The sequence below is a fragment of the Sceloporus occidentalis genome, unplaced genomic scaffold (genome assembly GCF_023333645.1).
Source record: "Sceloporus occidentalis isolate IW3139 unplaced genomic scaffold, rSceOcc1.0.p SCAF_4, whole genome shotgun sequence".
NCBI lineage: Eukaryota > Metazoa > Chordata > Lepidosauria > Squamata > Phrynosomatidae > Sceloporus > Sceloporus occidentalis.
In genome coordinates, this window is record NW_028316984.1 from 98,830,847 (window position 1) to 98,843,148 (window position 12,302).

Sequence of the window (12,302 nt, forward strand, 5' to 3'; positions counted from 1 at the left end):
TGTGCCATGCCTTCAGATTGCTCTTGGCTTATGGAAATCCCATGAAATTTCTTAGGCAAGGAATATTCATAGATGGTTTGTTATTACCTTCCTCTAGTACAGCATGTACCTGGTATTTCTTGGTGTTCCCCCATCCATGTACTAACCAGCCCTGACCTTTTTTAGCTTTCAAGATCAGATGGGATCTAGTATCTTTCTAGAGCTGGCCACCATCTTGAGGGGGAGAGACGAGGCCTGGCCTGGAAAGACTAAGAGCCCTCCCCCGGCCACCATCTTGAGGGGGAGAGACGAGGCCTGGCCTGGAAAGACTAAGAGCCCTCCCCCGGCCACCATCTTGAGGGGGAGAGATGAGGCCTGGCCTGGAAAGACTAAGAGCCCTCCCCCGGCCACCATCTTGAGGGGGAGAGAGGCCTTGCAATTTTTTGTATTGTATTGCAATTTTTACTGTACACCGCTATGATCATTGCAGAATAGCGGTCTATAAATAAAACTTATTATTATTATTATTATTATTGGGAGTGTTTGGTGTCAGTTTGGATTAGAAATCCTCCCAAGATAGCTTACTGGTTTTCAAGTGAATATCATTCTATTACTGCAGCCCACTGCCATTCTTTTCTGGATAATTTTACAAAAAGGGATCTATCAACACCCAAATTAATTACACCAACATCTTTAGCAATGTGCAACACTTTAACTAATTAGACTCCATACAGTTAAGTCCTCCCTGATCTACATCTTCCTAACAGCCATAGCCAATATGCATATACTCATACTTCCCCCGCTGAAATTAATGGGACTTGAAATTGCTTAATTTTCCAATTATATTGCAAATGGAACAAAAGGCAGCAATGTGCATTATCAAATGAGTCCATAATGAATGTGGTTCTTCTAACAGCAACATTTGGAATTTGCAGAAGTTTCACATTAATAAATGCATTTTAAAGTGCACAATTTACAAAGTTTGCAACCTTGGATATTTGTATAGATAAATGATTGTTCAATTTGACATTAATAATCTCAAAAAAATACAGAAGTACAAAGGTGCAGTGATCTTTATAACTGTGGCTAGGAACACTGCAGTACTGAATAGTTCTGCTGTCTTTTTTTGGCATCCGAAGTAAGTAGACACTTTGCGTCACAAGAATCCTTCTGAGATATGACTGCAGCATTTAGAGTATACAGAATCCTCACCAGTGCCTGTTGGTGAAGCAAGGAGGGCACAGTCAATTCAATGAAATCAGATAATATGGGGAACTAAAGTCTGCAGATTCAAAATAAGGGGGGAAAGAGACATTAATGGAAAAACCTACAGGATGAAAAGGGATCCAAACTCTCTAGGCTGGCTTCTGAAAACAGCATCTTGGGGGCTGAACCAGATGAGATACTGCACAAAATGCATTACTGAAAATGAAGTCCTGTGGCTGTCCTAATGAAAACTGCAACACTGTCCTGCCTTCCAGGCCACTACCCAAAGGGAATCATCACAATCACTTTAGGAGAGAAAAGGTTTACCTTCCACTCTCTGTGCATCTGCTGCACATGCACACATACTCATGCATGTGCATGCATGTACACAAGCACACATAGAGAGGAGTGGCTATTAAATAAGAAGGCAAGCATGATGCTCCAATTGATGCACTTTATATTTCACCTAGATTGATCCTTGGACAAGATCTCTCTTAGAGATCCTGGAAAAGTGATGTGAAAAACTTGGTCTACTGAATCTAAGAAATAAGTCTTTCATTCAGAATAATTAGAGCAATGCATTTAAAGGGACCTTGGAGATTTCTTGTTTCCACAAACATCCTCAAGGGAACAGAGATCAGCTAAACTGTTTCTGACATCCCTGCAGTAGATCTAAGGTTTCAATTAAGTGTGCAGTGGGTGAGGGAAGTGGTTGATACCAACCATTTTCTACTCGGACAGCATATCTATGACCTTTCTCTTATCTTTCCTTGACAGAGTCCAATATCGCTTCTGCACTGCCTTTCCCTGACAGAGTCCAATATCACTTCTGCATTACCTTCACCTCCCCACTCCACAATGAACATCATTCTGTTTTGTATAGAGATTGCAATGGCATTGATGAAAAACTACTGTGTTCCAAAGATTTCCATGTTGTATTCTTGTTCTTTTTCAGACCTATTTGAAGACATACAAATAGGTCTGAAAAAGAACAAGAATACAACATGGAAATCTTTGGAACACAGTAGTTTTTCATCTGCACTGTCTCAAGCTTTTTTTGCGGGGTAGGGTTACTGCCCCATTACTATGTAGCTTCCTCTTTATCTGTTTCTCATAAAGCAACTTCTGCTCCCCTAATTTAGTGTATTCCTGTGTGCTACATGGCATTACTCAATTGTCCCTTAATAAATCTGCCCTCTATATATGTGTGCATGTACATGCCTTCAAGTCTCCTGTCACCTGTTTTCTTAGACAAGGAATGCTCAGAAGTGGTTTTGTCAGTTCCTTCCTCTGAAACATAGCCGACAGCACCTGATATTTGTTAACAGCCTCCCATCCAAACACTAATCAGGGCTGACCATGCTTAGCTTCCAAGATCAGATGGGATCTGGTACCATTAGGGTATTTATGCCTCTAGAGGGCTTATTAATTTGTCCATTTATACTCTTGGCAAACAAAGCAGTAAGTTATTATTTTATTTTATTCTGTGTTTATCACTGCAAGTATGAAATTATAAACTGACAAGCATTAGTTTCAGATGCAAGAGATTCTTTTATTATAAGAGCCAAAAGGAAAAGGAAAGGAAAATGGCAGAGAGAATGTAAGGAAACTTACTTTGGCCAGATCTTGCCCAAGAGGGAAGAGTTCTAGGAAAATAAACTAACATTAAATGTCATGACAAACAATCTTTTAACTCCATTATCCAACTGTGCCCAGAAGAGCAATGTCTCAGGTCATTATATTACAGTGAAAGCAACCCTGTTTTTATGAAATAGTAGAAGATATGCCCTCCTATAATGTCAAATAATGCCCAAATACCACTGACAACAACTGTCATTGATGCTGTTATCATTTTAACATGATCTAACGTTAACTTTATTTCTTTGGCTAGATTATCCTTGTTGTGGGGAGGGGGGTTAATGTTAACTATTTACTTACTCAAGATGTACTGTACATACTCATGTATAAGTCTAGAAATTTTAGTCAAAAATTTGACCCAAAAACCTTAGTCAACTTACACAGAGGTCAATCTAAGTTCTGTACTTCAACTGTTATAAAAAAGGAAACCATCCCCTGGTGAAAGGCAAGAGTGTAATCTGTCCTGAAAACACTGACCACCCCATCTGCTCTCTCATCCATCCAGCTTTTAGTGTGAGCACAAACAGTTATGCCTGCTTGAATTTTTCTTTGGCATTGTTTTCCTTTGCTTTATCCTTTAGATCCTTTGTTACATGCCCTTAAGTCTTCCTTTGACTTTTGATATGGGTCATATCAAAATCCATAGTTTTGGCCTCAAAACCTGCCCTTGACTTATACATGAGGTTGACATATAGTTGAGTATAAATGGTGTTTGAGAACCCAGGAGCCCATTGTAGCCAAACCAACAAAAACTGTTGTAGCATCTTAAAGACTAACAAGTTTTATTTGGCCTAAGCTTTTGTAGAAAGCAGCCTATTTGGTTAGTGGCATGGATCATACCATGCATCTGATAAAGGAAGGTGCTGTTCGTGCAACTTATACCAAATAAAATGTAGCCTTTAAATTGTCACAACACTTCTTGTTAATTTTCACATGCATTTTTTTCAGTTTATCTTCTTGGATTTATGGACAATATGACCCACTGCCATTTTGACATAACATACAGAGTGCAATCCAGTAGTTGGAATCCTATGGGGGCACTACACTAGTATAAAAGTAGTTGTGCAAGTTCTATTTCTGATGTTATGCATATGCAACCCCTAGTGCAACCAATCATTTCAAAAGCAGACACACACTCAGGCCTTCTCTTTCACTATTGACTTGGTTGGTAGGGAGCTAAGTGGCCATTCTGCAGGGCTGGGATGCCCACTGCATAACCAGTTGTACAACTTTGAGATCTGGCATCATAAGACTGCCATTAATTTATGGGATGCTAAATGTGTAAAGGAGCTTTGCCTGTGTGTGTTTACTCCAAAGTAAGTTGCACTTTGTTGAGAGAAGTTACTCTCTACTACATCTGTTCAGAATTGCAGTTTAAATGTTAGATGGAAGCACTCTGTCATACTCAGGGGAAATTATATAACAAGCGATCCATTAGCAGATAAAATAATCAGCAGGGATGGAAAGCAAAGTACAGTGAAGACGACCATAAAAGCAATGAGGCAAAACATCTGATTCCACCCTAAATATGTCCAGGGGAAAGAGTGTTTTATCATCTGACATTTAGTTTCAAATGATAGGGGGAAAAACTTCAGTCTGCTCCCAGCAAGTGTGCAAGTGAAAGTTCAAAACAGAGATATCTGTCTCAGTACCTTTCTTTTAACAAAACAGAATAAAGAGATAAAAGCAACAAGGCAGTATTTTCTTAGTAGAGTCTTCTATTGATAATAAAACCCAACAGGCAATATATAAGTATGCCTGAATGACTAAGACTTAGCAGGATTAACATGGGTCCAGTTTTGCACAAGCCCTGAGCTTTCAACATTCAATAGGTTAGGTTCTCCTTTATTGTCATATTTTTTTATAACTCAGTCCTGTATTTGAATACATAGAGAGAATGGCAGCAGGTTAAGTGGCAAGAGTGAGCAGGCTACAAGTCAAAGGGCTATCGTATATATTGATCCTGGTGTAGATGAAAGCCTTGCAGCTGGATCCAGTGAATGTTTACTTAGAAGTAAACACTGAGTTCACGGGCCTGACTTCCCAGATTTCAACCCAAACATGCTAGTTAAAAATGGAACTTTGCTAAAGAAATCTATATAAATTTTATTCCCTCTGGCCACATCCACATTACAGAAATAATCTGTTTCGACATCATTTTAACGGTCATGGCTTAATGCTATGGAATTCTGAGAACTGTAGTTTGGAGTGGCACCAGAATTTCTTCACTATAAGAACTGTTCAACAGTTCTTCCTGATGCTTAGGCAGATTTTTTTTTTAAATGAAGTAGCCACTGATGGCCCTGTTACTTCTGTATGTGAATTCCACACGTTAACAATGTGCTGTGTGAAAAAGTATTTCCTTTTATCTGTCTTGAGTCTCCCACTCTTCAGCTTCAGTGAGCCTCCACAAGTTCTAGCATTATGGTCACATTCGCACTGCAAAAATAATACAGTTTGACACCACTTTAACTGTCATGGCTCAGTGCTATGGAATTCTGGGAACTGTAGTTTCTTGACACCAGGGTCCTCTGACAGAGTGTCAAATGGGATTATTTTTGTAATATCGATACAGTCTCTCTCTCTCTCTCTCTCTCTCTCTCACACACACACACACACACACACAGATATCTCAGTTAACAAAGCCTCTGCCAGTGAAGCTCCTTTTTACAAAAGGTGCATCTACAGTGTAGAAATAATGCAGTTTTACACAACTTTAACTGCCATGGCTCCATCCTACTGAATCCTGGGATTTGTAGTTTTGTGAGGCACCAGCACCCTTTGGCAAAGAAGGCTGAAGACTTTGTAAAACTACAAGTCCCAGGATTCCATAGGCTGGTGCTACAGCACTAAATTGGTTTCAAACTGCATTATTTCTACACTGTAAATGCACAGAAGTCTTTTCATACTCACTCAGCCCCCCTTTTCCTTCTTATCCTCTATCTGGCTGGAAGATTGTTAGTAGCAATGATAAAGATGGTTAAGGAAGACTGGAGAAATACAGACTTTCAGTGTCACATTGCAGCAGCACCACATCCACAATAAACAATGCAACAGACAAAGATTGAGCTGGGAAAGAGTAGTACTTTAGCCTTGTGCCCCTGGCAAGAAACAGAGAAGGTAAGCAGCAACTGCTTCCAAAATCCCTTACTGAGCATGGATGAACAACAAAATAGAAAAGGGAAAGGGAAAGCAGATAAGCCTGCCTTGCCAGCTACTCCTATTATGTTTTTAAAAAGCATAAATCTGTAAATTTGGCCACTGAACTGGAAATCATAAATGTAGGCTGGTGAAAGTAAGTCAATCCTGGATGCGTTTTGGAAGAAGCCATCAAATGTTCTGTAGAAAGCTCAAAATGTTTTTCCTTTACTTATGAAGGCTTACCTGATCTGGTTGTTTCATTTCAATGTGCTTATTGTTTGTTCTGAATTAAACATTTGCTGAAACGTGTTGGAAGGGCTTTTCTTTTCTGTTTTGCAGAACCCTATCTCTGTTCTTCCCATGTTTCTTCTGCCTCTGGTATCAAATTTTCTGTTAAAGAAGTAACATCCAGGCAGGAACACATCTATTTTGTTAATTGAAGTTTGTGTGTGCCTATTCAATTCACATGTTGAGTAGAAGCTATGCTGAATAAGCCAAGACTGACTTATTTTGATTTCCATTATAATAGATTGAGAATAGATCACATACATGAATCACAGCACTTATAGCACTGACACATGGTTAACAGTATAAGAGGCAAATATTTTGTTAGTTGTTGTTGTGTGCCTTCAAGTTGTTTCTGACTTTTGGTGACCTCAAGGCAAACCTATCATGGAGTTTTCTTGGCAAGTTTCTTTAGAGGGGTTTTGTCATTGTCATCCTCTTAGGCTCAGAGTGTGACTTGCCCAAAGTCACCCAGTGGGTTTCATGGCTGAGCCAGGATTCAAACCATGGTCTCTAGAGCCGTAGTGCAATGCTCAAACCACTACACCACACTGGCTCCTACCTTGTTAGGCAGGCATCTAATAACTGCAGATAGAGGGCTCGGTCTCTGAACGGAACAGAACAATGGTGCTTTGAGGAAGAGTACAGGCCCCTGCCTGATACTCAAGAAAGTTGAGGCCAGTCAAAGTAGATAGGATTTTGTAGATCGGGGTGTAGGCAAAGTGTAGCCTTCCAGATACTGGAGGTCTGTTGCTCCCAATACTCCTTGCCACAGGTTGTACTGCTAGGGCTGATAGGATCTGCATTCCAGCAACATCTGAAGGGCCTAATTATGTTCAGCCATGATGTATACAATAGTGCAACACTGACTCACACTTCCTATGCTCCATATCTCTTCACATTCAACCCCCATCTGCTGTGATGTTTATGCATCATGCATGGATGTCCTAATAATTATTGAGATAATGTTTGTGATATGGTTTGAACACTAAAGGGTTAAGAATTATTGTTGGTCTACTACTGCAATAGGTCTCTCATGGTCAATGGTGGTAAATTTTATGAACCTCTATCATTATCCCACCAACCTGCTCTCATATATATATAGGTAATCTACCTAGAAAATGCCTGTTCAGCTTTCTCTTGATACACTCAGTAAGGAAATTCCAGATTGTACTTAGAAAACTGATTTGTCCACTCAGTGCATGGGTGGGAAAAATGTGGCCCACCAGATGTTGCTGGACTGCAGTTGCTTTCATCCCCCCTTACTATTGGCTGTGCTGATTAGGGCTGATAGGAGTTGCAGTTCAACAAGACCTCATGGGCCCCAAATCACCCACTCTTGACCTGTTCTGCTCATCAGATCATTTCTCTCAGTTTCAAAACGTCTCCTGAATTTCAAACTTGCTGCTTCTGTCTTCCTTATGTAAAACCAATGCTAATGAATCTTAAATTAAATGCAGAGTTTAATTAAATGAATAAGCAACTAGTGTTCTCTTTCACTGCTGCTGGCTGCCAGCAAGCAAAAAGAAATACAACTGTATCTTTTTGGGGAAAGAAAAATAATATAATGGGTGGACACTCTCACTCCACTAGTGGAATGGTTTCCATCAGCCGAACCAGGATCCATCATCCAAACCTGCTCCAGCAAGCTGGAAAATAGAAAGCTTGGAGATCTGCACAGAGGAAGGACAAGAAGAAGATCTAGTGAAGATTCAGTAGTGCAATTCTGAATTTACACCAGGAGTAGGAATCACATAGTGCTCCAAATATTGATGGACTGCAACTCCCATCAACAAAGTGAAAATACTGGGAATGAAATCTTGTCGAGGAGCCTACACAATGTCCATCAGTGACTTACCAAACAACAACAACCCTACAAGGTAACTTGAAGCAGGTTTATGAGATCTCAGCCCCTCAGGCTGCTTTTTTGAAGCAAGTCATTATTTTTTACCAAAAAAAAAGAGTTTCTTTTAATGGGCAGACAGACTTTCCCTGTCCACCTCCACTTTCTTCATCTGGAATTAGTATCCAAATCAGAGGGTGAGGTAGGGAGCTTTGGAAGGGGATTAACTATGAATTGCTCAAATTGCCCTATTACTGCTGTTAATTCCATAACTATACAATTTTAACTTCAACTGAACTCCTCCTCCTACCTTTTTTATGGTAAAGATACACAAACTATTGAATTAAATACACACATCTAATGGAAGGGGTGAAGTCTGATGCTCCAGGGAGTTTAGAATGACTGACACAAATTCAACCCAACCTCACAATAGCTCATTTCATTTCATATATACGAATCCTGGCTTTCTCCCAATATGGGAGCCAAGGCAGCTTGGAGTTCTGTCAAGCAGAAGCCAACTGGTTCCATAAGTGACCACGGCTTTGAACGCAGGGCCTCCTTTGTCCATCTTTTATTTTACCTACCCTGGTACACTGGTCAACAGTTATTATTTCCTGGCATATTTGTCTAATACAGCTACATTCATTTATGTCTGTTGTTGTTGTTGTTGTTGTTGTTGTTGTTTTAAACAGCTATTAAGGAACTTGCTGTCTCAGAGAGAGTCTTTCTCTCATTTTTTAAATATATATACACACACACACACACACACACACACACACTGAGACTCTAAAGATGTTTATCAGCTGCAGGACTGAGGGAGGAGGAAGGCAGCAGAGAGCCAAAAAACCAACCTTGCTGATTTTCCTGCCCTTGAAGGCAGCAAAAGGGCACCTGCCTGAGAATGGGATATCTTTTAATGGAGATGGCATACTCTTTATACATCTGTGCGGCACTCAATGCATGGAGATGTTTTTTGACTGTTGCCAAAACATTCCTGAGAAATCCTTCCTGAAGCAATGCAAATTTTGGGAGATGCTAGAGTAGGAGGGGGGGGGGGTTAACCTTGGATCCACAGTCTCCCAAGGGATCTGTGAATAAATTTCAGGAGGTCCATGGACTTGAAGAAAGAGAGGAAGAGAGGCTGTTGCACAGTAGATGGATGGACTCACGGATATTAATTTTCAGGACTAAGCAGAGCAGTGGAGGACAGGGGATCTTGGAGATGTCTCATCCACAGGGTCACCATAGGTCAGGATCGACTTGAGGATGGTTAACAACAACAATGGACTTGGATGGAGGGGGGAGAAAATGACATTTTTATTTTCACTGCCTTCTCTGACTGAAACTTGGCAAGCCTTCAATTATAATTACAGTCCACCATGTAACAGGACTTGTGACTTTGTTGCCAACCAAAATCATAGATATTGCATGTATTAATGCATTATTTAATGAGTTACTAAAGATGCACATTCACTATTGATCATAAATTTAGTTTTTTAAAACAACATCACTGTATTTCTTTTTTTCCCCTCAACTGTATTTTGGTATAATTAGCTCCCTTGGCAATACTAATATGTATTTTTATTATTTTATGCATTTTATGCATTTACAAACATGAGTCTCTGAAGGAGTCCCCTCAAGCTTCACCCTTTGGGATCCAAAAAAGGTAAAGAGTGAAGAACCCCTGCCCCAAAGAAAGAAAGAAAGAAAGAAAGAAAGAAAGGGAGAGGAAAACTGTATTCGTTTAAAGTATTTTAAATGCTTATCTTTTTAACTATATTTTATTCTTTGACATGCAATCTGTTTTAATATTTTAATAATTTAATTGTTTCAGTGTAACACTTTCCTATGTTTTTAATAGTACTGTTTTAATCTTGTAAACCACTCCGAGTCCCAGATCCAAAACACACTACAGAAATAATCCAAATTGAGACCATATAAATAAATATAATAATGATAGTGATATTATGTAGTAGAGGAATCCTGCAGCACCTTTGAGACTAACTAAAGAAAGAAGTTGGCATCATGAGCTTCCATAGACTAAAGCCTAGGAAAGCTCATGCTGCCAACTTCTTTCTTTAGTTAGTCTCAAAGGTGCTGCAAGATCTCTCTGCATGCTGATTCTACAAACTAACATGACTATATCTTTGAATGACAGTGATGATGATGATGATGATGATCATCATCATCATCATCACCATCATCATCTGATTCTACACCATCATCCACCCTGATCATCTGATTCTACAATCTAACACTATATCTTTGAATGATAGTGGTGGTGATGATGATGATGATGGGATTGAGGGATATACACAGCCTCCTTCCCTCTCCCTCCAGTTCCAGAAGTTGCTGGACTCCAGTTCCCATCTGAAGGGGGAAGGGTTGATGGGAAGTGTTGCAGTCCCAAACCTCTGGAGGGCCCCAGGTTGGGGAAGGGCCAACCCCTTTCTCCTCCTTTTCTCCTCCCTCCCTCCCTCCCTCCCTCTCTCCCTCCCTCCTGCCTCCATCTGTCAATGGGAGGAGAGAGATATCAAGCAAGTCAGGCTTCCCAGTCACATGCCCCAATGTTTTCATCCCATGGAGGGGGGGGGGGGCTCCCAGGGTTTCCCCTTCTCCGGCCCACGCGAGGGAAGGGAGAGGTAGTGCAACCCTCTCGCTCGATGGGAGGGATGCCTTCCTCCCCTCCTCTTCCTCCCTCCTCCAAGGCCACCGGCGCCACATTTTCCATCTGGGAGGAAGGAGAGGGGGAAACAGCAGCAGCAGAAGCAGCCCAGGAAGGGGAAGGGGAGGAACGAAAGCCTGGGGAAGGTGGGCCGTGGTTCAGACAGGCAGGGCGACCAGGCACGTCCTCCTTTTCCCGGGCCTGTCCTCCATCCCAGCCTTCTCTCCAGGAGGAGTTCCCAAATGCCCTCCCTGCTGAGCATCTATGTTTTTCGTAGGAGTGTTTTCCGCTTTGGTGGTGTCCTCCATTTATTCTGCAAGGTCCTACATTCTGCGGTGCTTTGCCCTCCTTTTCAGTGAGGACACATCTGGTGACCGTGGCACAGAGGGCCTCCTACTTTGGGGATTTTTACCCCTTCCAGGACCCGTCCTCCATTTCAACCTCCTGTCCAGGAGGAATTCCCAAATGTCCTCCATTTGGAGCCTGACTATGCAGCATGGACTGACATTTCACATGAGTGTGTTTTTAGCTTTTACCTGGTGTATGGGTCCTCCATTTTATTGGAATGCCCTCCTTTTTAGGAGGGTTAGGACATATGTTCACCCCGTCCGAGGGGGGGGACACATGCCCTTTTTTTCCAGGACCTGTCCTCCATTTCCACCAAATGCCAGAACCTCCTCCCTCCCTTGTCAGCAGGACTCAGCAGCATGGGTTGAATATGCCTGGGAGGGAGTTTCATAGAAGGGTCCTCCATTTTTTCCCTGGGAGGTCCTTGTCCTCCTTTGCGGTGAGGACCCCCACCCTGCCCCTGCTGCTGCTGCTGCTGCTGCTGCTGCTGCTGCTGGGGCCCCAAAAGGAAAGCCCATCCGGACTCACCACTGTCACCGGCGACACCATGGTGCTGCGGCTGCGGCTGCGGCGGCTGCTGCTTCCCTGCCCTGCCTGCAGCCCCAGCGCAACGGGGCTCCCTCCGGAGTGGCTTTGTTTTTCTCAATGCCGATTGTTTTCTCCGTTCTTTTTTAGAACGCCCTGACGTCACAATAGCCGGAGCGAATGGGAGGAGGCCCTTGGAGGCGCCGGGTCCCCGCCCCTCTCGCCCTCCTCCTCCTCCTCCTCCTCCTCCTCCTGCTCTGCTGGGTCTCTGGAGAGGGAGAGGCGACACTCTCTCAGCCCCAGAAGATGGCAAGGGCACACTTCCCCTCTGAACAAATCATGTCAAGAAAACAACCCCATGATAATCACACACTCTCAGTCACACTCTCTCAGCCCCAGAGGATGCCAGTCCCCCTCTGAACAAATCATGCCAAGATAACCCCATGATAACCACTCTTGTCTTGGTCACGCTCACTCAGCTCCAAAGGATGGCAATTGCAACTCTCCCTGAACAAATCATGCCGAGAAAACCCCATCAGAGTCACACTCTCTTGGCCACACTCTCAGCCACAGAGGATGGCAAGGGCAACCCCCTCTCTGAACAAATCATGCCAAGAAATCCTCATGATAACGACGCACTCTGAGGCTCGTTGTCTCTGCCCAAGAGGGTGG

At 42.3% G+C, this 12,302-nt stretch overlaps 1 protein-coding gene across 2 annotated transcripts in view; it reads right to left on the minus strand.

Annotated features, from left to right (window-relative positions):
• Positions 1–11,680, minus strand: part of TMEM86A (transmembrane protein 86A) — a 108,032-nt gene extending 96,352 nt beyond the window's left edge. For both annotated transcript variants that reach the window (XR_016280918.1, XM_089521024.1), the window contains exon 1: positions 11,634–11,680. Coding sequence is in view for 1 of the 2 variants with exons in the window: in XM_089521024.1 (XP_089377150.1) it covers positions 11,634–11,654 (21 nt within the window). In the remaining variant the exon portion in view is untranslated. The remainder of the gene's footprint in view (positions 1–11,633) is intronic.
• Positions 11,681–12,302: the final 622 nt, after the last annotated feature.